Here is a 26,798-nt window from a genome sequence, read left to right on the forward strand (position 1 = left end):
CGGGGTTTGGGCGTGAAATGGGGGACAAAGCTGCAGGTTTGCCCCTGCGCTCGGAGGCGCAGGCACGGAGAGGCGTGTGCCCCGTCCCTGGGGTTCTGGCGAGGCCCAGTGGCACGTCCGGCGGTGGCTCTCAGAGTGAGTAAGTGCCTACGAGGGGACGCTGAGTGGGGGCCTGGGGCCTCCAGTTGAGAGCAGGGCCTGAAATGGCTCCCCTGGGCTGGGGGTGACGGCCCTCCTGCTCCCACCACCCCATCCCGGGCCTCCGGCTGGTCCTTGGCTGGCAGCAGGCGAAGGGAGCTGCCGGAGCAGGAACTGCCCTCTCTCTGGTTGAGGGAAGAACACTTGTGCCTGCCTGTTGATGCCAAAGTGGGGACGAGAGGCTCGTGCGATGGCAGCCATGATTCAGTTTGTAAGACTTGAGGAGTGGGGGGAAAGCCTTGTTTCTACGGCACATGAGGCGTGATCTTGGACCAGTCGCCGTTCCCAACCTACAGCATGAAGTGGATCAGCCTTGGTCTGCAGGGATGGGAAAATTAGTGTTGTCTGTGCAGTGCTTACGTGTTTATTATGGGTCTGTCATTGTTTCCATAATGCTAAAATGGCATTCACTTGAAAGAGCTTGATTTACTTTTCATGAACCATGCTATTTACCTACTTTTGCTTATAACAACAGAAGTACATTGATCAGCTTAATTTTTGTTTGCTTGATTGGATTTGTTTCAGGTTTTACTGCATTAGTGTATTGCTGCAAAGTGTACATAGTAAGCGTGCATTAAGTGTTTTAGTTGGAAACATAAAAGCTAGTATGAAATCCATTGGTCATGGATTTTGCAGTTCGCAAAATCTGCGGCTTGCCTTGAGTATCTCTTTTAGCCTTAGAAGAAGTTTTAAAAAAGCACCTCATAAAATCTTGTTGCCTTTTGAGTAAGAGTAACTACTGCTTAAAGTGGTTACATTAAAGTCCTGAATGGCAATTTTGGGAAGGCAGACAAACATGATTTTTAAAGGACTCTATCTCTTCGTGATCTCAGTGAGACTGAAATTAGGAATGAGTGAGGTGAAGAACACCATAGTGTGTTGAGAACCTTGTACCTGCTAGAAAGAACTGAAATGGAGAACTAAAAAAAATCACGAGTTATCAAGAAGATAGATTATGTCTAGGTTCTTGAGCATAAAATAGGCCAGTGCCGGGTACCAGGTGTTCATGGAGCAATGCAGCACTGATAAACATGATGGCTTCATACCTTTTCACATTTCAAATCCTTTATAACACCCTTTTGTGATACATTGCTAGTTGGCTGAGTATTCCTGGGATGTAAGGAGTGCTTCTACAGAACACCAGTCCGCTGCATTTTGTGGTTATACTTCATGTGGTGATAGGCACCCTAAAGAAGGCAGCCATGCTTTGTCTGTTCACTCTGTAGCTGCCAACTTTGTCTTGTCTGGAAAAAATAATGGGATCTTTCCATTCATGATACACTTGGTGATGGATGAAAGGCAGTAACTGCAGTTCCCAAGGATAATTGCAACACTGCATGATTGTCTCCTGTTGCTTTAGTACTTGAGTTTACTCCCCAGTTTGTGGTGATTACTGAAAGGGTTTGCATGTGAGAAGGACAAGTGGGCTGTTTGCAAACAGGGATGACTGAGGCTGAGAAGCTTTCTTAGAAGAGAATGAGATAAACATAGTTTGGAAGCAGAGTGCAATTTCACAGGAGGCTTTCTGGTATTTGAGTATGTTTGAAAAAGACAATGGGCATTGATTTCTTATGCTGTGCTATCTCTTTTTTTCAGATTGACTAGGTTTTTTTTTTTTTAAAGGTGTGTGTGTCTTTTCACAATACCATTTTCATTTTTTAAAAGGGGGGTGGAAAAGAATGGTGGTTAGAATGACAGAGTGACTGACAACTTGATTTTAAAATTTGAGGGAATGAAATCACAGTCCCCTCAAATTGCACTTACCTGTTAGCAGCAACTTACACATCTGTGCTCAGCATGAGTGTTACATGTATAACCATCTGATTTAGTGGCTAGACTGCAAATGAGGTCTCCCATCTGTGCTGTAACCCTTCCAGGTTAGGGGACAATGTAGATTCTCTGGATGTATAAACATGGTTTCATGTTTACATGTGGACAAGAGGAAATTTGCCTCTATAGCCTTGAACCTTTGCAGGGCTGTAGCATATGTGAACAAATTTTCACTTGTTCAGCAGTTAAACAGTACCTTAAGTCAAGTCACTACCTTTCCTATCAGCCCTGGAGAAAATACAAGTGTGGAGGAGATCTGAGCTGGATTTCCAATCAATGAAGAGGGGTAAGCATTGTACTCCAGCTGAAACCATGTTGCACTGACTTCTGTAAAAACATTTTTTTAGACCTGTTCTTGTTTGGTGTCACGTAGATCTGGTTAGATGTAAAGCGTTCTGGAAAAGCAGCTACAGACTACCTTGTCTTGGCAGCAGGATAATTCAGCCTTGCTAGCAACAAGTTCTTTCTGAGGCTGCAGGTGAATGCATAATGCTAGAAGGCTTTGTTTTCCGGATTTTCTGTTGAGAACAGAGTCTGTCCCCTTCAGTCATTCCTGCTCTACCAGACATGATTGTCTGCTGAGAAACAGGAAGAGTGTAGTGTCTGTAATACTTTCAGGACTGAGGCTGGTGGATTGGAGACAAGAAATTCATAAGGAAAGTACTCAAAGCCTCTGGCAAACTAGGCAAGATGTGATGAGAAATATGCATGCTCCTGTGTTTATTTCTTCTTATTTTTCTTCAGAGCAAAGAAACATTCAGAAGAACGTCAATGTTGAGCGGTATTTGGGCACTAGAAGTTGAGTAGACATTTCTCATAACTGGCTTGAGGCTGCACCATTCAGTGTAACTCCCAGCCAGACAGCAGAACAAGGCCGGCTGTGTCCCGCACCTCTGTCAGCTGGGAAGAGAGATCCCAGTCTGAGACAGACTAATCTCTCCTGCCCTTCTCAGCCATTCCGGGACACCACCAGTCAGTTCTCCAGTTCCTGCTTCCTGCAGCAGAATAATCTCTGCTCTAGGCTGCAGCAGCAGAGCTCTAAGGGTGTGGCTCATAGGATTCCCCATCTTGCTTTGTTAGTGCTCCCTGCTGCGAATCTCCCTCAGAGACACTCACGCCTTGAGGTTTATAGTTTAGAAGGGAGAAGGAATGAGGGTATTGACATTCCTCAACACCACCATCAGAAGTCAAGGGCAGTTGGTAGCTGCTCCATACACACTGCTCGCCATTGCTGTTTAGAAAGTAGGAACAAGAATAGTGACTCTTCAGTGGAAAAACAACAGCATCAGCCTCCTGCTGCTTCTTGTATGGATCCTGTGAACCCTTCACTGGTCAATGCACGTTTGCCATCTCGTGCAGTAGATTCCCCTCTTACGGATGAATTAGTGGCGTGTCCCTCTTCAAGGAGTTCAAGTGAAAGTGTGAATGCTCCTCACAGTTCAGCCCTGGCCTTGGGGGATCTCAATCCATCTGGTTTGGAGTCCCTTCGGTCTCTTTTGCAATCCTCACAGATTTCTGCTGGTTTGTACAGTTCAATCCAGAGGCTTAAGCAGGAAACTGCTTTGATGGGGATGTGGGGCTCCCTCCGTCAGGAGCCCAAGTCTTCTCCAGTCAGTGGCAGTTTGTGCTTTGCTCCTGATGACTCACCTCCTAGTATCCTGAGCACAGGAGAACAGCTAGCTGGAGTAAAGACCAGTGCCACTCAGGCAAGATTGAAATGGGGTGTCCCGTTTGCTAAAGACTGGAGCCTTGGTGCAGTGACAAAGGACTTCAGTCGTGCAGAACCTCTCTCTGTCTCTCACAGATACAGGTACATTGACTTGAACACATGGAGAACCAAAATTTCAGGTGACATCCAGCCAGAAACCCTCTTTTCTGGGGTGGGCTCTGGCAGGCTAGTGGATACAGAAGCAGATTCCTCCTACAGTTGCTCCCCTTATTTCAGATGCCAGTCCCAGGCAAAGCCAACTCTGGAAACTGGTAGTCTTTATGTTCACACAAGAAGTCATTCCCCTGAAAAGGTTCGTAAAGGAGAAGAGATATCTGGTGGGGCATCCCCATGTGCTGTATCTTGGAAGAGAGACCTGCCAGCCAGTCCGTATCCAGAGGCTCTGCAGGTGTCACTGGAGACAGATTTGAGGAGGGCTCAGGTGAACGTTGGTGTAGCCATGTATGGGACTCCAAGGGAAGTGTGCATGAGAGTTGCTCCTCCTCCTGGAGATAAAGAGTTTAGACCAGTCCAGCAGCTTAGCATTAAATCTGTAGAAGTCAACAACTCTGAACCTCGTGTTAAGTCCAGCAAAGAGTCAGAAAAGGTATGTGACTCTAGATCACAAGCAGCCAGAAGACTGGCACTTGAAGAAGGCTTTGGTGAATCTTCTGACATAGATTGTATGAACGTGAGCAGAGAAGGAAGGAGACACAAACACTCCTACCAAAGCAGCGGGAGGAATTGGGAAGCTGACGCCGATTTCGACCAATCTGAAGAACCTTCTGTGGAGAGGAGTGCCAAAGAACAACAGTGCTGTGAAGAAAGGAGCCAGACACAGGAAACTGTGTCCAGAGAGGTGAGGGTGTGCTCACTGTGTAGTATCCCTGTTCACAGATACTGCATGCGCTTGTTTTCGCTTCTTGCTAGAGGTGCAGAGTTGAGGTACAACAGTGATGGGGATGCTTGTCCTATAGTTTTTTCTGGCACCAAATGTCCAGAATCTCTTCTCTTGTGGTCCTGCTCCATCCCAACATATGCATCCTTCTGTCTCACATGCTTCTTCCTAAAGACCAGCTTGTTAACTTAGTTGTTCTTGGGAATGTAAACACCTGTTTTTATTCTCTGCATCTACATGCAGAAAGAAAGCATTAAACTGGTTTTCATTCTGTGTGTAGTTGCAGGGCCCTGAGATTTCAGTTTTGTTCTGATTTTCCATATCTGAAGTATGTAAGAGTATGCACAGAGCAATGGTGGGGGTAGTGTCAAAGGCATCTGACATAATACACTACCCTGAGGCAGCACTGTTCTGGTCTCCATCCAAAATTACTTGCCATGCTGGGCACAGACAAATTCTTCAACAGAGTAGTGTGAATAATCATGTGAGTTACTGTCTTTTGTCTGTTTGCAGGTGTTGGGGAACAGCTTCTGGTCATTGAAGGTGAATGAGCAAAGGTAAAAAGACTCTGTGTCCATGTGTGGGTGTGCTGGTAGTTAACAGGGGAGGAAAACTGCAGGAAAGTGGCTAAGGAAGCATGTTCCTGGGGAATGTTTGGTTTTAGGACTTAATCTACATTATTCTGCCATAGTTGGCTCAGGGGCTGCATCTCTTTCTTTCCAAACAGTTGCCATCTAGAATGGAGAATGCTCTAAAAAAAATTAATTTCTGTATCTTTTAAACTCTAGCGTCTAAATCCAACATTGGTCGTCGCTAGCAATGAAAAAGCATTGGTACCATGTGTGCTACTTTCCAGGGCAGCAAATTCTGGCATGCTCACTGCACAGTTAGGGAAGATCAAGAACTGGGCTTACCCATGAGATGGGATTCAAATTTGTGACCTGTGGATAAGATGTGTGTGAGATTGCTACCAATTTAACAACAGTGATACCTTAATTTGGTGTGAGGCTGCAGGTTTTTCACTCTTTAGAGAGAATGATTTGAAATACCTCTTTTCAGCTTGATGACTGAACTCTGATTGCCACCTCCTGGCTGTGTTTAACTTTCTGTTAACTGGAGCTCATTTTTGTTTTTTCTCTTTTTAAGTTTCCAGCCCTTACGTGACAGACAAATGCTAACTAGGTGTTTCCAAGCCTGGAGGAGACACATTCTCTGGAAAAGGGCTGCAGCCAGGCAGCTTTACAGACAGCAACTGCTTCGGAAGGGCCTTGGTGCTTTGCAGTGGGCTGTGCACCAAAGGAGGATGCAGCTGGAGGTAGCCCAGCAAAGACATGCCTCGGCTCTGCTAGCTGTCAGCTTCCGCAGGGTGAGGATGGGCTGGGGACAGTAGAAACAGTTCCATGAGTTTTCTGTTGTGCAGTCAGAGAAGGCAGAAATCCTGTTTGGATAGGGAGGAGAAAGGGGGTGCCCTGTGTGAAATTGAGTGATGTGAACCCTGATGCTGATACTCTGCCTGCAGTTTGTTCTAATCATGTGGTTTCTCCTTCAGTGGAAGGAAGCTGTAGCAAAATGGAGCAAGAAGCAAGCTCCGCAGCCTGAGCCATATCCCCATACCCAAAGTTCATCAGTGGGGTTTCTTCGAGTAGGAAGATTAGCAACTATGACAACTTCAGCTCAGCACCAGCTTACAGTAGGATACTCAAAGGAAGCGGAGCAGGCTCGTAGGTAAGTTGAGATCATTCTCTTTCAGTTATCTTGGACAAGTGGAAGTTTACAAGCACAGGGAGAAATTCTTCTCAAATGGTGGCAAACTTGTTTCCAGGTCCTTGGATGTATTCCTGCATATAAGCCCTGTGAGAATTAGTAACTTAATTTTAAGAGCTAAACAGTCCTATTCCAGAGCTTCTGTGCATTAGTGTTTTCAGTCTGATTTGAGTATCTGACAGAAATACTCCTGTACTATTTCTTGAGGTCAGCTGTCACCTGCATATATGATACAGGCGTAAATGAGATTGGAGTGAGGCAATACTACAGTCTCTAGCAGGACAGTAGAGGTGTCAAAAGAAAAACCTTTTGTTGTGCCTTCTGATTCTGAAGGCAGAAGAACAAGTCCAGACAAAAAGAGAGCGCTACCTAGGGAGAAAGAAGGCTATGGATTCTGCTCTCTGAGTGCCTCTTTGGATAGATGGATGTTAAAGCCTGCTTGTGACTTTCAGGGTGGAGAGAGGACTGTGGACACATCTTCATCGTAGGCAGAGAGAAGAGGAGTTCTGCTGGAGAGCTCAAGCAATCAGAGATATGAGACAGCTAGCTGGTAAGCACACATTCCGTAGCCTTGGAGCAGCTTGGAGGCAATCACTGTTTCACTGTGTTTCTTGGTTTGTGTCTAGTTGTTGCTTTGACCAGGCTCTTTCAGAACCTGATCCTGCAAATAGCTGGGCCAGTGTCTGTGATGGTGGAGGGTGGCCCACTTGCCGTGTCATACACGTTCCTTGTATTAATTCAGCTGCAGCAGATGCTCTTGCTTCAGCAATGTGAGCTGTCTCCCATAAGTGCCCTTTCTCAGACATCTGGAGTTCAGCCAGGGCATATTTGCTGTGTGACACCAAGTTGTTTGAAGTTCTTCTAAGTTATTTTTTTTCCTTTCGGTCTCTTCCTGCCCTGCAACGCAGCAGCTTTCAGACTGTGGCGCCTGCAGAAGGAGCTACTGAGCAAAGAGGAAGCCAGGCTTTTGGAAGCCCGTGCTCTGCTGGAAAAGAAGCAGCTACGAAAAATTTTCTGGCTGTGGCGTTCCCAATGCTTGGAAATGGAACAGATTTTAGCACTGACAACTCGGATCCAAAGAAACTTGGTCTCCCGGTAAGTTGATGAGGTCTGTTTTTTTCATGTGAAGTCTGTTCACTGTGAAAGTCCAAGGAATGCCAAAGCCAACCCAGACAGTGATGTGTTGCTCCATCTTAAAGCCATCTATTCTTTTGTTTTAGGAGTTAATAAAGTAGGGATAGAAACATGAAAAGGAACTGCTGTGGCCAGAGATGTTACGACTTGCCTCCTGTGCACTGCCAAAGCTTTTTGGTCCTGACCTTTGATGTCCTGAAAGACCAAACCTGAGTGCACCCACTGTGCTGTTGTGCTCTAAGCATGACAATTGCTTTTAATGAAATAAACGAATAGAAGTTCAGAAGACAACAGCTTCTGTCCGTCTTTCCTGAACTAAACCCAGTTTCAGGAGGCAACACAAGCTTGTACATGTGGTTTTCCATGTGGTTTTATTTTCCTTTGGTATTCTCAGGTGCTTCAGTGCATGGAAGGAGACTGTTGAGCAGAAGGCACTTTACAGGCACAACCTGGCCCATCTCAGAATAGTATCACTGAGGAAATACTTCCAGCAGTGGGTTGAGATGCTGCAGGTCAGAGAAGATGATAAGCAGGCAATGATGAACTTCTTCCTCCTACGATGGAGGCAACATTATGGTGAGCAGCTTGGGGTCTGTGCAGAATCTAAGATTTGGAGGTGCTTAGGCTCCTTTTTCCTCCTCTTGTGTGGTGAAAAACAGCTGAATACAGCCTGATAGCAGAGCGGCTCAGATGATGCACGGTATTAAAAAAACAGAGTGGGCAGAGGACTAGTTGTTCTGGATGTGTCAGTGAAGCTACAGGGAGATTTGTTGTTCTGTTTCATAAACCTAGCAGAAGGTCTTAAACCTCGCTGAAAAGAAGCAGTTTGAGGGCTGGGCTGGGCTGAGTTTCTTAGAAAACTCTTTTCATTTGCCTTTTGACAAATGTTGTCTCTGTCACTCTCTGTAACTGGTTAAGGACCAGTTATAAACTCAGTAGCTGACAAGACTGCAACAAAGAGGCACGAAGATCAGCCATTGTGGACTATAGAGAGACAGTTTCCGGAGAAAATGGGCTACCCTCTTGATGACTTCTGCCAAACGGTGAAGCTCCAGAGAGTATATCTGCTGTGGAAAGCAAGGCTGTGTGAGCATCACAGAGCTGAGTGAGTGAAGATGAGCCAGTTCCTGGAGCCCTGCCCTCATTAGTAGTGTTCACTTGACTTTCTGGTCCTCCTGGAAGAGGACCCCTTTTACCATCTATCACCCATCATGTCTCTACTAGTGTCCCCCTCTGATACGCCTTTTCAGTCACTTTGCTGTCTCAATATCTTCTGTTTCAGTTTTTTCTCTCAGACTTTGGAGCAATGTAGACTCAGAAAAGCTCTGAAATTATGGAACCAAAAGTGTCTCACACTGAAAACAATTGAACAAAGTCCCAAACACTCGCACAGGACTGTCTGTGAAGAACCTCTTGCCATGCTGTTTTCTGAGGACCTGTCAACATCTTCTGGCTTTGACAGCAGTGCTCCAGCTACTCTAGCCTCTCAAAGCTCACTGGAAAAGGTGAGGAGGTCTTGATACATCCACGCTGCTCTGATGTATTAAATTGATGGGATTTCTGGGGGAAGAGTTTCTGCTTCAACATCATATTGTCATCAGCAAACTGTGCTTAGTATTTAGGCCTGAAGAGCACTGAGCCTGTGGGGTCCTGGAGTTGAAATGTAATCAGAAATCATAAAGTCACTTCTCTCTGTGCCCTTCCTGGTTCATCATTTAGTGATCTGGGGAGGTGCTGAGCTAGTGAGGATCTCCTGTGCAGTTGTTCCTGTCTGTGGCTGCAAGGTGGAAGGGATGAGATACAAAGAGCCTCATCACTGAGAAAGTGCATATGCCTGTTTCCCCTCTTCTTGGTATAGAAATAACTGTATAACTGTTCAGTATAGAAATAACTTCCCCATCACTTACATCTTTGCACTCCAGAGCTGTACTTTCTAGTCTGCAGTTTCCTTGGATGTATCCTGGATTTCCCTGAATTCTTGCCAAAAAGAGGAGGAAGTGGCATGGTTGGAACTGTTAGCCGAGTGGTTCCACTGCGAGGACACTTACCTCACAGTGTATTCTTCCCTCCATACCTGCAGGAATACAGTTTTAGTGGCAGCAGCCAGCAGAGCTTCTCCCCCGTTCTGACTGCTGAGGATGTCTCACACATACCGTATTACAGTTCTTTCCTGCAACAAGGCCAGCGTGCAGAGCTGCCAGCTGAGCTGGGTGGGGAGCTGTGCTTACAGGCCTCCTTTCCTCCACAGAGTACTGGATCTGGGTGAGTTGGAGACTGGTTCCTTGGGGTGCTGGTAGCAGTGGCCCCTTGTTTGGTTTGGCTGAATTCCTTCCTTCTGGTTAGTCCCTCATGTCACTTCACATCATCCTTCCAGATACTTTATCATCTTTTTTTTTTCCTTTCCCCTTACACTTTTGTCTTACAGAAGAAATTGGTTTGTGGGAGGTCAGTTCCAGTCTTTGGCACTGCAGATTCCAGACAATAATGTCCTGCCTCTTACCAGTTACTCTACATGGGAAGAGGTAAGCCTGAAAAGTGGTGTGATGCATATAAATGTACAAGTGTTTTCTGCATAGCCCAATTTAGCAAAGAGCCTTTGGGTTTCAGTATCAGCATATGGAAGGTCTCACTGCTGTTCTCTTTGTTCTCTCTTCTCTCTGACAGAAGGTTTGGGAGATTGAGGCATTTCTCAGGGTAACTCTTCCCTACCATTTGCCAGCTGAGTTGGAAATTGGCCACGTGTCAAGGATTTAAAAGGGATGTGTTAGACCCTCATGTCTGGGTGTTCATGTGGTGTGTGGGGGTTAGCAACAGAGAGCTGGGCAATCATAGAAGTCACAGCGGCAAGGAGAAAGGGCTGAGCTGCATGGAGTAACTGTTGCAGCAGTTCAAGGCCCCTTTTTGCTTTTCCTGATTACAGAACTGCAGTTCTGACAAGGAAGTGAGGAGCTGCTGGCACCAAGCAGAGAAGTGCTGCCTGCAGAGGTACTTCATTGTCTGGTCAGCTCGGACTCAGCAACTTGTAAAGGCCCAGCAGTGCTGCAGGCTCGTTCAGCTGTCTCGGTAGGTATTATGCTTTCCAGAAGTTTCCTAAAGCTGTCTGTTTTGGGAGCTCTACACTTGCTTTTAAGAAAACATTTCTTCCTCTAGCTATGTTTTTTCTGTCCTCAGTGGGAGTTTTGCAGCCTATTATTTAGGTTTTTTTCCTGCTTTTCCCTGTGTTAAATATAACACAATCATTTCTGGTTTGGTGGGATGCCTCACAAATTAGAGCAAGCCCAGCACTGCTGATAGCAAGCCCTGGTAACTTCCTATCTGCTGACTTGGCCTTGTTCTCTACTCATTTGGAAGTTGAAGAGCACAACAGGCCCAAGAACTTGCCCTGTCCATCATTTCCCCTGACATTTAATGGGGAGGGGATGTTAACAGATCAGATGTATTTCCTAAACTCCCTCATGTTATGTTTATTGTTAAAGTTTCAGTTACAAGGGTGTGAAACTGTGAGTTGTTCCTACAGTTGATGCAATGACCTTTGTCTTTCTCAGAGCCTTTCTCAGCTGGCACCACTGGGTTGTGGAAAATAAGAACCGAAAAGCAGCAGCAGCAGCCCTAAAACATCAAGTTCATTGCTGCCAGATGGCTTTCAGCCTATGGAAGAAGAGACTGGCCCAGAAAGTGGAAGCTGACCGGAGGTTCAGGCGTCACATTCACCAGATGACTGCTGATGCTCTGTGGCGTTGGCATTCCTACTGGCAACGTGAGTTCCCCATCCTACAGCAGCACTTGTGTTTGTAGGAGGGGAATGCTGTGGGAATGGTTGGGATGGGGAAAGTCCCACTTCAGGTTGTAACTGTGCACTGCTTCTCTGGAATGGCACAAACGATCCCAGGGGTCAGTAAGTGCCTGTGTCGCTGCCTTGTGGTTACAAGCAGGGTATGTGCCCTGCTGTTCTGTAGTGCTTTGTGCTGGGGCAGATGCTCCTTTGGCAGCTGGTTGGAAAAGGGGTGGATCTCGCTTTACCTGCACTACCAAAGGAGTGTTCAGGCAGCTGGGGAGTTAAATGGAGTTCAGGTGCGGTATTCCAAGCTTGAACATATCTTCTCAGGCCCAACAGTCAGGCTTTGCTTCAGTGGGAGCAGGGTGTATCTTTTGGAGCTGCCTAACAGTCCTGATCCTGTCCCTCAGGGGATTCCACATGCTTTAAGTGTTAAGTACTTACACTGTGCCAGGGAAGGAACACTCCCAATTTTGATGGAAAACTGCCTTGCAGATGAGTCGAAGTGGGCTGTGATCCCTTGCTTGGGGAAGGGCGGGGCGGGGGGGGTGGTGTGTGAAAGGAGGTCTGTCTGCCTTGCGGACAAAAAAACTACAAGATAAATTGAAAAGTCTCTTCAGCTGCTTAAAGAGAAGACAGGAAATCTTAGAAAGTCTGGTTCCATTTGGTACTTGCAGCACCTGTATTCTTTGCTCTTGTTTGAACTCTGTGATGGGAAAAAAAAAAATCGATGGGCTCGGCTCAGCTCAGCAGGGTCTTCTGTTCTCCCCCAGGGAAGCGTGCTGTGAGAGAGCTGCAGCAGCGATGGGCTCAGCACAGCTGCCAGGAGAAGAAGAGGTTGATCCTGCAGACATGGTATTGCCACACAAGGAAGCAGAAAGATGCTGCTTTATTCTGGGATCGTCTTCTCCTGCGCAGGTTTGTTTCCTGCCCCGAAAGCATTTCTGAGGGAAGCTTTGAGTGAAGAGCAATTTATGTAGCAGAGAATCCAGTGTATTTAGACCAGAGCTTGGGTTTGAAAGTACAGCTAACTTGTGTGTAAATGGAGCTTCTGTAGGAGCGCTTCCCTGGGGGTGCTCCTACATTAAGGGGTCTGTTACCCATAGCCTCACACTTGCCATCTCGTTCTTCTCACTCAAAACTTCTTTTCTTTCCAGAACTTCTGTTCAGTCTTAGTTACGCAGTGTGGTATTTGTAAACTAAGCAAGGGAGATACAAACAAATTTGTGTAGTTTAAAAAAGTGAAAGCCTCATTTTCACTGGAATTACTAATTGCCGAAAGGAATACTGGGCAGAGGTCTTACAGAGATCTGATGTTTACAAACCTGAATCTTCTTGATTCTGGATACAGCATGTTGATTTTAATTAAAACTAATGTGAAAAATTTAGTCCAATATATTCCTGCAGAAAAGCAATATTCAGTAAAGCCTGTGAAGGGAAAACCATGATACTCAATTCATCTCGGTGTTAGTTACAATATAGGTGAAGCTTTAGTGTATCTTGGAGTCTTATGTCATGGTGCAGATCCTGAAAACACAAGAATTTGATCTGAAGAGTAAGGTGTCTGCTGCCAGTCATTAACAACTTCTCTCTTAGCTGTTCAGAAACTTTCTCATTGAAATCTGTTTTGTTTGTGGTTTATGTTGTGTGAGGCTACTGTCTGCCTGAAATCCAGTGAAGTGTCCAGCTGCAGTGAACCAGGAATTGTTCAGGTCATTCTCTTTGAGATAATTCAGGAGGGTAAGAATGAATAAGATTATTTATGCCAAGGATTCATTTGAGGCAAGTGCAGGTTTGGCCCTAGCAGATTTCCTTTTGAATTGCAGGCTCAGGCTGAGAGGAGACAAAGATCTGCAGAGGAAAGAGTAACTAAAAACCCAGTAAAACCTTAGTGGCTGTGATGCTTAGACTCTGCACTCACCCCACCCAATTGCATTTTCTTCTGCAAATCAATCTGTGTGGTGGCACCCTAGTGAGAAGTGTGTTCGAGAGAAGTCCTTAATGTTGCTCCTTCCTGTAGAGTGTCTCCACCATTAATCTTCCTTCTGAGTTCTCCTTTGATGAGAGAGCGCTTCTAATTTCTCACCTGGATATGGTACAGGCTGAGCCCTGTCTCTTCTGAGGGGGGCATTTTTCATGCTAGGATAACCTGCAATAGATTCTCTTGATCTTCAGAGAAGCCTGCCAGGCAGAGGATATTTACACCTCTGCCCTATGGTGCAGTGGGGTGATTTGCATAATGAAAGTCCAAGTGGAACAAGAAACCAAAAGGATAAGCCAGAAGTTAAAAGCAGATTGGCTTCTGGGGTTGCAGAGGAAGACTGGCCTCCTGAGCATCAGCCTGCAAGATATAGATTATTGTGGGTGCAGATTTACAGTGCTGTTAATAGTAACTCCTGTAGACATTGATTTTTTTGGAATAAAATTGTCTCCCTAAAGATTCTAGATGTACATCTAGTTGTACATACATAGTTTGTGACAGCCAAGAAAAAAATTAAAATCTGAATCTTGACAACAAGCTGCTGTCTTAAATCCAGCTTGGTTCTGCAGCAAGCAGACTTAAGGAGTCTGCTGAGTTCCATGCTGATGGAGATTTTAGCAGTTTTATTCTTACACCATAAAGAAAAAGCCTTCCTCAAGCATCATCCTAAAGGTCAGGTGCTGGCACAGAGAAAGGTTGAAGGCTGACTAATTTCATTCCTCTTTCACTATGTGTAGTGGCAGGGCAGCCTAGGAAAAGTGTTTTGTAGGCAAAGGAAAAACACGGTATAACATTGCATTCAGTTTGCAGAGGCCTTTGAAGAGGAGGAAATTCTAAAATGATCAGGAGGAAGCAGACATACTGCTGGGCTTTGAGGAGTTGCAATGTAACAGTGATGGGAATCTGAAGTACAATGAGAAGTTTTTAGTAGAAAGAAAATGTAGTGAGGAGGCTGAATTTACACCTCCCAAGGACAAGGCACTGGAAAAATAAGTAACATGGAGAAGGATACATAAATGTTGATTGCAGAAGGAATAATAGGAACAGGCTTTTTTCTTGTTGAATGTTCTTTTAGCTTGCTTTGACCACTTATGTGTGAACACTGCAGGGTGGGGTGAGAAGGCAGAATTTGGTCTATAGCCTGTTTGGTGCTGACACAGAAATGTGACTTCAGGCATCTGCCACTTTTCTGTGCTTGTATTGTTTTTCAGGTGCCTGGTCACCTGGGCCCAGGTCACAGCTTGTAGACTGAGGCAGCACAAAGCACTCTCTTGTTTTAAAAGGGTCAGAGAGCACCACCTCCTAGTTGTGAGCTTTACTGAGTGGAGAGTGAAATTCTTGAGAGCTGAACAGCAGGTGCTAGGAGAGAGAAACCACAGGTGGCAGGAACCCTCTCCGGGTAAAGCCTGTCACCGCTGGCGATTGGCCTCAAGAGGACAGCAAGCCCTGCACCTAGGATCTGTGGCTACTGTAAAACAGGTGAGAAAAAATGAATGTCCTTATGAAACAGTTATTCTTAACTGCCTGTTCTGTTGTGAAGACCTCAGTGAGTCACTAGACACTGAGTCACGATGATCAAGGCTTGTATAAAAACCTGGTTTGACTCATGGTGACTGCTTAGTCCCTGCCTTGAAATTCTTTACAGACTGTGCACACAACTTCATCACCATAATCTGGCACTGATTGCGGCAACCATCTGGAGCACAGCAATAAGGAATGGGGACATTTTGACCAGAGAGACAAGAGCGCTCCTTCCTCTCTGCTCAAAGATGAGATGGGATAATCACTGTCCCTGCAGAGCAGAAAGAGCTGTCAGAGTTGCAGCTTTTTTCAAAAGGCTCACAGCTAGCAAATCACAAAGAGGTCGATTGATTTGGAAGGGCTGAGTCGGTCCTGCTGGGATCTCATCTGTGCAGTTTCCAGCCTGGGGTCTAGCACATTAAACTACCTGCAGGGATATGAACATAAATGTATCTCTAAGGCTAGTTTGTGTGTGTGCTGTCTGTGTGTATTGTGTTTAGTCTTGGCTGCAGCTGTGTTATTTCTGTTTGCAGGCCTGCAACTACTGGACAAAAGCAGCTGCCTTTTCCCAGTGCTTACGGCAGTGCAGTACCCTGATAGGTGCTAGGAAGAGCAGGAAGATGTCTCTGTCTTGGTCCATGAGTAAGAAGATGCCCAGTTCTCTCTTTTTTTTTCATGGGGCCATGTGGGGAGTGTGAGTGAGGAGGGAAGGAGAGTGGTGTTTGCCACCCAGAGTTTGCCATCCGGTGTTTGCCAGATGCCTGGGATTCTTCTGTGGAGTAAGTGCTCATGGCAATCAAACTCAGACTGTGGGTTGCTTCTGTGTTCAGGAGCCAAAGGACTAAGGGCTTATGACAGTTCTGATCTCTCCCTCTCTAGCCCTGAGGTTAGCTCCTGTGTGATTCCTCTTTTCTTTCCTAGAAGGTAGAAGAGGCAGAGAAAAGGGTTCAGCACCAGCTGTCCCTCTTGGGCTTTTTCCCAGTGCTATTCACCGCTGGCTGGTGATCTACAGAAACCAAAACAGGTCTGAAAGGCTGATGCTCCCTTACCTGGTAGAGAGACCTGGTGTGGTAGGACCCTGTCCTGCACATGCAAGGGTCCAGGACAACAAAGCAGAGGTGGACTTGGAGGAGCAGGATGAGAAGGGGCTTGGGTAAGTAGAGTGGAGGGCTCTGGGCTTCCTGTTGTTGCTGCCATCAGGGAAGGAGTCTCTTGTAGAGCTGCTGGACTGATAAAGCTTATCTTCCCCTGTTACCTACAGGAGGAAGTATCTGAGGTGGTGGCATCACATGGTGATACTTCACTGGTGCCAGCGTGACAGGAGACTGCGCTGTCTGGCAAGGGGATGGCATCAGTGGAAAGAAGCCAGCAGGGTGGTGATCCTGGCTCAGGTGTTGGTGAGTGTCACCAGGGTGGCAGTGATGGGGTTACTGGGCAAGCCTGCTCTGCTTGCAGCCTCACAGACATCCTGGGAGATGAGACGTGGGGATTTAACAAGTACCAGAGTGCACCAGAAATCCTGGTGTGCTGCTGTGGCTACTTTTTCCATCCTTCTCTTTGAAATACCAGCATGGCAGACTGGCATATCCAGATACTTAATTGTGCTTTGCCCCATCTTACAGATGGGAAGCTGAGACAGGATGATTTATATAGATTGTCTGTAACCTGTGCAAAAAGTTCACAGCGAGTATCACATCTGTGTTCCTGATACATCCCTCTGGTGTCCACAACCTACCAAGGGCTGTCATTTGGCTTCCCCTTCCGCTCAGCCCCAGCCGTCTATGGAACAGACCCAGGTTCTGTCTGGCTTCCTGGGCATTAGCTGTGTGAGATGTGCTCTGACCTGCCCACGAGACAAGATGACACACGTATAGCGAGTGCATCCATAGTCACTGAGGAGCTGTGCCAGAGCACTGGTGGGGCACTGTCCTTTCCCCAGGCTGCTGTGACTTAATTAGCCACGGTATTTGCAGGAATAAATTTGTTAGTAGTCAGCTGTGTTTGTTATCAATGCAAAGTTGTTCAAGAGGGACCTGGGAAAGCAACTGGAAGCAAGGTGGGACTAGAGGGAAGTGAGGTAGTTTGCCTGCCAGAGCCCAATTAATGTGTGCACTGCCTCTTTTCCTGGCAGGACCAGCAGCGGCTGATAGAAAAGGCCTGGAGGGTGTGGAGACGACGACATTTGCAAAGCTGTGTGGTGCAGAATTTTTTGGAGGAGGAAGCCAGGAGCCTACTATCTCAGGTAAGCTTTTATGACTGCTTTAATTCGGTGGACCTCAGTGGACCAAAAAGCACCCCAAAGGAACAACTGGTGTTCTCTGTATCTCCCTGCACAAAGCACATGCTTAGGGAGAAGTTGAATACATCAAGGAATGGGACTTGCTTATAACAAAGGGAAATAGCTTCCAGCTTTATATGGGTTCATCTTTGTGTGTTTTTCAAAGCTTTGTGTCAGCAGTCAATTTCCCTGATGTGTGCCCCCTTCCCCACTGTTACCAGAGATGTTAATCCACTAATCCCCTGCCTCTCAAGAGCCCACTCAGGGAAGAAACAGGCTCCACATCGGTGCAGGAGGACCGTGCTGACTTGCACCCAGGGGCAGACAAAATTGCTATAAATTTGAGTGAGCAGGCAAAGGCTTAGAGCTCAAATAGCCAGTTCACTCCTCTACTGCCTCCCAAAGATCCATGCAGGATTAGGTCCTCCTTTAACAAGATGAGAGCAAGGGCTGAAATCACAGGGCGGAGTGGGCACTGGTCTTCCTCTTCTCACATTGATTTGTACTCTGCACTTCACTTACTGGCTACAGGAACATCGGGGAGACGGGGAAGGGCTCTGAGCGAATGGTGAGGCAGTGGGCATAGCCATTGCTAGAGGAAAAGCTGTGTTTACGGGTACTGTGAGGGTGGCTGCAACCCCTCAAGGGTAACCTGAGTATTTGATTTGTCCACTTTACTATTTAAGGCCTTTGGAAGGTGGCGCCAGCTAACAGCATTCCAGCTCAAGGACAAAGGATGCTGCTGAATGGTGGGGGCCTGCCTGCAGCTGCTGCTCATTTCAGGACACGTGGAGGATACAGCTGGCTGTCACAACAAAGAGCTGGTCCTGCACAATCAAGAAAGCGAATGCTCTGCTCATGATAAAAGCAGTGCTGCAGGCCAGAAGCACAGTAGCCAAAGGACAACCAGGAAGAGGTGGTACCTAGTGAAAGTTCCTTTTTAAAGGACTGATATCCTACCTCCCTAGAGGCACAAATTGGAGGTTATTCCCTTTTGCTGTGAGGTTGCGTTCCCTTCTCCTCCGGACCCTGATTTTGCTGGAGTTCTGATTAAAGGTCAAAACCCCACCTTACAGGCTTTCCCTTTTCTCAATGTTTTTTCCTGGACAGGAGTTTAGTGTCATGCAGGGGAGTAAGCAAATCCATCAGTCTTAAAGAGATGAGCAGGAGCCTGCCTGTACAAACCTACATCCTGTTGATTCCAAAGTCTGGACTGTCCTGGGTAGGTGTGAACACAGGTCTTTATTTTTAGATTTGGCTCTTCCCCTGGGGGGGATTCCCACATGGCTCCCACCTCCTCCCCCTGTCTAGGTCCATCAGCTCTTCATTAAGCCTTTCAGTGGGTGGCCAACCTCTTGACTGGTTCCTGCTGGTTCCTTTCTGTGCTGAATGGGCTAGGGATGAAGAAACCTGCTGGGAACAGCTGAACACCAAAAGCTTTGCTGAGGCAAGACAGGCGTGTCTGACCCCCAACCTTCCCATTACTTGCTTCTGTGATTGATGCCCTGTAATTACCCTAGATATATGAGCCCAGTCTCAGACAGCTGTAATGAGAGGGTCTGAAGAATCTGGGAGAGGCTTTTCTTCCTTACTTGTTTAAAAGAGATGCTCACAGCGTGGCAGGGATCTTGAAATCCCACTGGGAACTGCCCCAAGGTCTTGTTTTCCTAGCCTGTAGTAGCTTTGCAGGATTGTTAAGGACACAAAGCAGCCTCCGTAGCTCCCCCAACCCCTTCTTTCAGTGCTGTGGGGCCTAAGGCTGTGTTAAGAGGCATTGGGTCAGGAAAGATAGGCTGTCTTTCCCTACAGGTACTGGAAAAGGACCACCCCACCTCCTGTGAAGTTGCAGAACTGAGCCAAAGGTTGTAGCTGGTTGCTTTTGGTAAACTCTAGGATTTAAACTTTCTCTGGTCCACTCTGGAGCTCTGTCCATACTTTACTTACGGCCTATGTTGAAAGTGAAGGCAGAATTGCCCCATAAACAATTGGTTTTCTTAAAATTTTCCTTTGTGCCAGGCTGATTAGTTTGCAAACATGAGTCTTTGCTACTTACAAGAGTAGGGCCTAGTACAAGAGACACTTGTATTTGTGTATCTTACTGTATTTAATCTGAGAAATAGTGTGATTCCTACTCCGTCTCACTCAAGTGAAATTCACATATTCCTATGAAAAAGAAAACAGGAAATACAATAAAAGGAGAAAAGTTAGGGAGAAAACTTGAACCTTCTGGAGTGAGTGCAAAAGAGCCTGATATGATCAGTTATGAAGAAATACATCTTAGGAGTGCAATGTAAAAGCAACTTGAGGAGCTTTTCAGGGTTAGTAACTGCTGAAATAGTCTCCTTGCATAGGCACTGCTGACAGGAGTGTTTCTATCCCCAAGGCAGCGTTTCTGGCATGAGAACATTACCAGAATCCCACTGAGTTTTATCACATTGATGCACAAGAGTTCTCCTGTTACTGTAGTCAACATAGCCATGATTAGCACCTCTTCATCCCACAGAGCTGGCCTTCAAGCTCAGGCTAGAGCCTCAGCTCAGAGCTTCAGGTAGTTCTGACTAGTGTTCAGTGAGCTTTTGTGCTGGGGGTGGAAGGGCATGTAGTGTGGGTAGATCAGAGCGCTAGCCGGGTCACTGGGCTCAGGAGTGTGTGCTCTACCATCAGCACAGGAGCTGCTTTTTCTCTCCCCACAGTCCGTGGACGGAAGGAGAAAATAAAGGATTAGAAGAGGAATTTTCACTGCTGAGTTGGAGAGTTCAGCAGCTCAAAAGTATCATCCACAACCTGCCAGAGGCAGTTTTCGAGTGGGAAGTCATTGTCCACCAGGTTGACCAAGTAGTAGTTGTCATGGATGTACTGGATGATCATGCGAGAGGGTGACTCCTCTTCATAGAGCTTGGCCCACTGCTCAATCCATAGTGCAAAGGCCTCATCCTGCCAAGGGGGAAAAAAAAAATGCTGGCAGTGGTGTAATGCACATTTTCAAGCTACATTTTCATATTTCATTTAGGACAACCAGTGTCACACATGCCTGGCCAACTTGTGGCTTGTTTCTTCTCAGTAAAAACTGCAAGAGCTGAGCAAGGAGCTTCATGCTTACACTGAGGGAGCAGGAGGAGCAGTATCTGGAGCTCTGCAAGCTAATATCACAACCGTACTTGATTGCAAGAAGTGTCAGACAAAAACAGACCAGACACGTTTGCCATAAAATGGCTCAATACTGCCCCTGTGTGTGTAAGAGGGGAGAGAGAGCAACGGCCCAGAGCTCTGGGGCCCACGACAGTGACAGTGGTAGCTCCCAAGCCTGTTATTGGGCTCTTGCTGTGTGAAGAGCTCTTGCCAGAGCAAGCTTCTTACACTGAGGGAGCAGGAGGAGCATTATCTGGAGCTCTGCAAGCTAAGATCACAACAGTACTCAATTGAAAGAAGTGTCACAGACTAAAAACAAACCAGCCACTCTGAACTTCCAGGGCATCACAGCAGGAGGGAGGACTCACCTTCCAGGAGAGGAAGCTTACAGGATCCACTACAGTGGGCTGGATGATCTCTCTGCCTGGGAAGATGCCCCAGGTGACAGCATTGGGTTGCAGATCTGGAGCATTGGTGATATTCTGGCCCTGCCAAAGGAAGGAAAACCTTTCTGAAGCAACTGCTGGAGAAGGGATTGAGTGAGTTGGAACAAGTGCATTTACCCTCTCTGTGTAAGAGATCAGACAGCTGCTGTGCATCACAGCTGACTTGCTTCACTTGCCCTTCCCTTCATCAGCCTTCGTGTCCTGCTTTGATCATAGCGATATCTGAGTCTTTGATATTTGCCTCTCTCCCAAGGTGGTGAAAAGAAAGTGTCCTGTAAACAACAGCCTACCTTGACATTGACAATGTGGTAGTTCACTCGCAACTCATACTTCTTCAGCACTTTGAGCAGTGCCGTGACGATCTCACTGGAGGTGAAGAACTCAAGGTATGCCTACAGGGAAGGAAGGGCAAAGAGATTAAGAGCTTTTACTCAGGGCAGGGCTGGGACACGTACAGGCAACCAAGAGGACAGTTGTAGAGTCTGGGGTGCATGGAAACCAGGCAGCTTAAGACTTGTACATTCATTCCCAGAAACAGGTCCTACAGAGGATGCTTGAGCAACTTAGTAAGAGAGCTGGGGGGAGCAGAGGGGGAAATTCGGGAGAGCAGAGGTAGTAATTTAGGAGCAGCGAGCTCAGGAAAGCTACAGCCTTCCTGTTCTTCATCCAGCTGGCAGGCTGGAGTAAGCTCCAGAAAGCGTCACAACCGCTGTGCATGGGAAGCAGTCTATGCTAGACAAGAGTAGAGTGCTTGGAAGAGGCCTGAGCTCGACCTCTGTTCTACATGGTGCACTGTGAACGGCAGTGTCCTGGCAAGGCAGCCCAGTCTGGCCAGAGCATAAGTCAGGGGTCTCAGCTGGGCTCTCCCAAGCACCCTACCATTCCCTGTCCTCATCTTTTGTTCACAATTCTTCCTGTGTGCTTATACAACCTAATTCTGTACTTGCTCCATCTACCGTTGCTCTGTGCTTGGCTGCTCCCAACAACTGCTTCCCCTCCCCCCATTTCCTGGTTATTGTGTGAGATGATGGATTTCTCCTCACCTCGGGGGAATTTTTTCCTTTGAAAAACGTAACTGCATTTGCCATCTGCTGGTCTCATGGCTTTAGCGATTTGGATCCCTTTTGAACAAGGCTGCTTTGTTTCCTAGTATGAGCCACTTGCTTGGCATTTACCTTGATGGAAGATTCCTATCACAGCCATTAGTGGCAAGGCTCTAGGGCCTGAAAATGCACGGCTGTAGGAGACAGGCATGGGAGATAAGACTGCTTGCAGGCCAGAGAAGGAACCTGGCAGCTTGCTGTGCTGTTCAGATGTGGTGCTGTGGGGTGGAGGCAATTGGTGGAGAACTCTGTCTTAGAGAAGGGCAGATAGGGGAATTTTTAAATGCCTAGTTATTACCATGAGAAGCTGGATGGTAGAGATACTACCTCATTGATTCCCATTCTATGAAAAACCTGGGTGCTTTATGCATTACTGAATGGAATCAGATGCAGCAGGCAGGCACGTGTTTGTATCTAAAACTTCATAGCCCCACTCTAGAAAGAAGCTACCAATAATAATTACTTGCTGAGAGCAAACCCAAGAAACTCCATAGATGTTCAATAGATGTTCTGAGGTGGGGGAAAACAGGTATGAAATAAGTGATAGAAATGACAGTCTGTCTCTTAAGACACCAAAGAAGCTTTGCCTCATCTCTGCAAGAAGGCATTAAGATATAAGGAGCAGGCAGAAGGATTATCTGGGTGAAAGCCTAGGACCTGGAGACCAAACTGGGTCGTAACTCTTTACTGCCTAGCCCAGAGTAGTGTGGTACCTTTTGGAAGACATAACCCCCACTGGGCCCCCAGCCTACAATGGGGTCTGTGGATGGTTTGCCATTGATGTTTGGCTGGGAGTTGATGGTCAGGATTCCTCGTCTGTTAACCTTCTCCAGCTGCTCCTTCAGAAGGTTGGTTTCAGTAGCAAGAGGGTCGTCATTCCAAGGCATACATGTAACCTACCGTGAGGAGGAAGGATGGGTCACAATGGATGTAACAACCCTTTTGTTACCATCTGGATGTTGAAGGAACTCAGAAGTACCCTAATGGTCTCAAACACACCTAATTCAGGACAGAATTCCCAGGTTTGGTTCACGGGGCAGGATATCCTAAAGAATGACTGCTGAAGTCTATCAGTACTGGTCCTGTTATACTATAGGCAGCTTTTCTTTTATGTTGAGCCCTAGCTCTGGCTGTTGGATTACCTTCAGCCACTATCTCAGCAAGTCCTTTTGGATAGGGACGTGCCAATTCTTGTTTAGAAGAACAGTGTGGTACCAGGAGCAAGAGGAAATATGCACTATTGTCTGTGCTACACTGACTATTCCTTTCTGGGCCATCACTCACCTTGTGCCCGTTCTTGTTGGGTTCTCCGGTGATGTAACACGTGAACACCTCAAAGACGCTTTCCTCACCAGTCAGCTCTTCTCCCCACATTTTCAGGAGCTCCTCCCGGGGAGACTTGCTCTTCAGGTAGAAGAGGTAATAGTCCTTCAGTTCCCCAAAGGCTGGAGAGGAGGAGTTACCCCTGTAAGGGGAGCAGACACAGGATTAACAGGCCACTGAGGAAGATGAGCTGATTTGGTGATGCAGGAGAAGTAGTATCCAACAAAATCCACCTAGAGACCAAAAGCTTCAACATCCTAGTGCCATTCTCCTCACCTCATTCAAACCCAAGCAAATGGGGACCACACTGTTAGGAAGCCACCTGTTCTGTCAAGCCCAAAGCGTGTCCAGGAGACCCACTAATGACAGAGACCAACTGTGGAGCAGGCTTTCATATCACACCACCACCTCACTGCCCTTGCAGGCTGACAGCTTACCATCGGCCGTTGGGGAAATCATCCCATTCTTGTGTTCGATAGATGTAACTCTTTGGCCTAGAGGCCCAGAAGATTGGCCGAACATCTTCAACTCTTCTCTTGGGGTGAGCGCTGACTGCCCAGGGCAGGGGCCGCCTGCATGGGAGAAGCAGACATTAACACAGTTCCTCTGCTGACTTTCCACTAGAGGCTGGAAGCCCTTCCCCTGGAGAACTTTTGACTCTAGGGAGAGCAAGTAATGGGGGCTGAGAAGAGTTCTATTTGTCAAGAAGTAGGACAGAAAACTCTTCTTCCTCTATGGAAAATCTTTTCCCACTCAGTTCCCTCACAGGATGCTCAGTAGGTGCCCGTTAAATGGTTAAATACAGGACTGACACCCAAAATTGGATAAGGTAAGGGAAAAGCACTGTGTGAAGCTATTTTTAACAAGAAGCAAATACAGCTATCCTGTTTCCTTTGCTTCCTCTTGTCTGTTCCGAAGCCTGTGGACTCAGAGGAAAGTCCACATTCCCTTCATCAACTTCAGAGAACCGTAGAAATCCACAGCGGGAGCTTACATAGCACCCAGCCTGTAAGAGGGGTTGTGACAGACCTCAAAAAAACATGTTTCTTCCAAGTGGCAGCTCTAAGATTTAGGTTTTTAAAGTTCCAGAACAGGCTACTTTAAAGCCACTAGACTGAAACAAATTCATCCTTCAGCTGTCCCCTCTATTCTTCCCAACTTTTGTTAGAGATCTGCAGGAAGGGTGAAATTCTAAGTGCAGAAAGGTGCTAAAAAAAGCAGCAGAGGAGAGGTGCTAATCATCCATTGCTTGAGCCTTCAGTAAATGGAATGGATGGATGGATGTGAAAGAGGAACTAACAGAAGCCAGCATATTCTGCTCACCTGGGGTCCTCCTTCCACATGCCCAGGCGCTTAAGGACTTCGGTAGTAGCCACTTCCCGATTGAGGGTGTAAAAATGGAGCCCATGCACCATGCCACTATCCAACAGCTCCCGGCACATGGACACTGCCAGCTCCACCCCATAGTTCCGGATAGCTGCATCGTTGTCCTTGATGGGTTCAATCACATCTTTGATTTCTTGAGGCACTTCCAGCTTGGAAAGCTTCACCAGCTGGCGCAGGGAGTGGTAACCCTGGATGAGGATGCAGGGGATTTTCATTTTTGCAATGCTCTTTTCTGACACCCCAGTAACACAGGTACTTGATCTCGATTTTGTGGCAGCAGATTTCAAATTGGGGCGCCTGGATTCTACTCCTAGGCCCCATCTCTAGGATGATAACCTAGTCCTGGTCATGTCGCTTTAGGTGATTTCATCCCATTTCTTTGCCTGAGCCCAGCATGCTGACAGTGATGGCTAACACCTTAGGACTGGTAGACCATTGTCCTTTATATCCCCTTTCGCCATATGGGCACAGAAAACCTTTTAAGCTTGTTATTACATGCCTAAGAGTTTAATTTGGCAAACCACTTACAGCTTTATCACATTTAGCACACTCATTTCCCAGAAATGTTGTGGAGGATATTTAGAGACCTCTCTCAGGCCCTGACCCACAAACACCTAACATCCTGGATCCTTGTTCCCTCCCCGAACCAGAATTACTGGATTTCACCTGTATGGGGAAGATGCCAGGAATAACAGGGCAGGTGATGCCAATGGCTTGACAGTCCTTCATGAACTTGAGAAAGGTTTCTGATCGGAAGAAAAGCTGCGTAATGATGAAGTCTGCCCCAGCAAAGACTTTCTCCTTCAGGTGCCTCAGGTCTGCCTCGTAGCTCTCTGCTTCAGGATGACCCTTGGGGTAGCCTTTGGCGGGAAGGGGAAAAAAAAAAAGTGAAACCCTGGTGGTCAGGACAACATGCTAGAAATTAGAAGTAGCCAATCTGATTGTGCTGTCACAGCACAGGTCCAGAGAGGGACTGCTGAGCTGATTTCCCTGTCTCACTCTACCCTACACTCTCCAATGAAAGACATTTACCTGCCACACAGATGTCAAAGTAATCATCAAATTCATTGCGAATGTGCTTAACCAGGTCAACAGCATAGTTGAAGCCATCTACTTCTTCCTCCCATTCTTCACCAACAGGATCTGAGAAGAGAACAAATCCACAGCTCTCTCCAACTGTTTGCTGGACCCAGATCTGCTAGTGCTGTAAAAACCCACTATCAGAAGGAAGACAAGATGAAACCTCCAAGTTCGCAGTTTTACCCGTGGACTGCTTTTGTCTACCCTTGAGCTGGAAGGACTGCTAACAAAGGGATCAGGTGAAATGCTGTCTCAACTTTTTAATTCCCACTGTGGAAGGAGCCTCTAAATCATATTTTTCCATTTTTACCCTGGAATTGAACACAATAGCAATACAGCCTCAGCCCTAAGCTTCATAGGACTAAAGGATTCACCTCCACGCAACGCCATGATGTTCTTCAACCCGAGCCGCTTGGCCTTCTGCAGATGCCCTGTGATGTCATCCTTGGTCTGATTGCAGCATGTCATGTGCAGGATGGTCTCCAGGCCGCAGTAGTTGACCGCAGTGTTGGCAATAATCATGGAAGAGGTTTCCTTGTCAGATCCTGGGTCCCCTGCAGGGTGCCACGTCACATCAATGAAGAGTGGACCACCTGCTCCCATGCGGTCAAACCTGTTGGTTTTAGAGCTGTGTGAGCCTACCATGTAGCCAACTCCCCTCTCTTTGCCTGGGATATCTTGCTCACTGCTGGAATGCCAGCAACAGACAGAGAGAGCTGGGATAACAGCAGCAGGAGAGACCAAGAAAAGTGTTGAACTAAGAGTTTAGCAAGTGGCCAATGTAAAATAAGGAAAGTCGCCCTTTAAAGCCCTATGAGGAGGAGCTTACAGTCTCTTTGAAGAAGAGACAACTTAAGTGTTCTCTGTAGAATCAACTTCCTCCCAGCATGCTCTATTAGACTGATATGTCTTCTAATAGACAGCAGTGCGAGTCCCATTCCTCTTGAGATGGGACTATGCTGCAACCCCCTGTTCCCAGCTTTAACTGTCGAGGCCACAAATATGAAAAGATGGACCAGATCTCTGTTGTGTTCCCAAGTGTGCCTAACAGAAGAAACAAAGGCTCCCCTAACTTGTCTCTCATGCTCTGGGTTGGAACAGGCCCTTCTGTTTAAAGTAAACCTGGCACTGGCATATAGCAGTTACAAAAAGTTATGAAACTCCCTCTTCTCCTCCAGGTAAGTACATGGTGGCTCCTGGGGCTCCCCACTGGGCTCCAGGATAACCTTTAGCTCTGGGGACAC

At 46.8% G+C, this 26,798-nt stretch overlaps 2 protein-coding genes across 5 annotated transcripts in view; one reads left to right on the forward strand and one right to left on the reverse strand.

Moving 5' to 3' along the window:
- C23H1orf167 (chromosome 23 C1orf167 homolog) lies at positions 1-20,610 on the forward strand. The gene is made up of 23 exons (XM_074892966.1): positions 1-135; positions 2,773-4,595; positions 5,148-5,191; positions 5,781-6,000; positions 6,184-6,359; positions 6,851-6,948; positions 7,307-7,493; positions 7,927-8,108; positions 8,451-8,637; positions 8,815-9,037; positions 9,613-9,794; positions 9,958-10,054; positions 10,453-10,595; positions 11,078-11,289; positions 12,081-12,225; positions 14,500-14,767; positions 15,343-15,451; positions 15,731-15,962; positions 16,071-16,206; positions 16,941-17,051; positions 17,774-18,070; positions 18,198-18,309; positions 20,558-20,610. The coding sequence occupies exons 2-21, from the start codon at positions 3,336-3,338 to the stop codon at positions 17,831-17,833; spliced, it is 4,272 nt and encodes a 1,423-aa protein (XP_074749067.1). The 5' UTR covers positions 1-135; positions 2,773-3,335; the 3' UTR covers positions 17,834-18,070; positions 18,198-18,309; positions 20,558-20,610.
- The window catches only part of MTHFR (methylenetetrahydrofolate reductase), an 11,026-nt gene continuing 3,395 nt past the window's right edge, over positions 19,168-26,798 (reverse strand). For 3 of the 4 annotated variants that reach the window (XM_074892967.1, XM_074892970.1, XM_074892971.1), the window contains exons 3-12: positions 25,929-26,167; positions 25,507-25,617; positions 25,141-25,334; positions 24,412-24,662; positions 23,526-23,660; positions 23,050-23,230; positions 22,479-22,661; positions 20,953-21,054; positions 20,585-20,704; positions 19,168-20,021 (exon numbers count right to left, since the gene is read on the reverse strand). In XM_074892967.1, the coding sequence (XP_074749068.1) occupies positions 19,824-20,021; positions 20,585-20,704; positions 20,953-21,054; positions 22,479-22,661; positions 23,050-23,230; positions 23,526-23,660; positions 24,412-24,662; positions 25,141-25,334; positions 25,507-25,617; positions 25,929-26,167 (1,714 nt within the window). In that variant the 3' untranslated portion in view covers positions 19,168-19,823. The remainder of the gene's footprint in view (positions 20,022-20,584; positions 20,705-20,952; positions 21,055-22,478; positions 22,662-23,049; positions 23,231-23,525; positions 23,661-24,411; positions 24,663-25,140; positions 25,335-25,506; positions 25,618-25,928; positions 26,168-26,798) is intronic. The other variant, XM_074892969.1, reaches the window with a different exon arrangement.

Source organism: Strix uralensis, chromosome 23 (genome assembly GCF_047716275.1).
Source record: "Strix uralensis isolate ZFMK-TIS-50842 chromosome 23, bStrUra1, whole genome shotgun sequence".
Taxonomy (NCBI): Eukaryota; Metazoa; Chordata; class Aves; order Strigiformes; family Strigidae; genus Strix; species Strix uralensis.

What these genes read in the sequence shown, in the direction of transcription:
- C23H1orf167 (XM_074892966.1), top strand. Translation starts at nt 3,336, where the DNA reads ATGGATCCTGTGAACCCTTCACTGGTCAATGCACGTTTGCCATCTCGT. An exon ending in AGATATGAGACAGCTAGCTG is followed by an intron (nt 6,949 to 7,306) that starts GTAAGCACACAT and finishes CCTGCAACGCAG; the next exon opens with CAGCTTTCAGACTGTGGCGC. An exon ending in CAAAGAAACTTGGTCTCCCG is followed by an intron (nt 7,494 to 7,926) that starts GTAAGTTGATGA and finishes TGGTATTCTCAG; the next exon opens with GTGCTTCAGTGCATGGAAGG.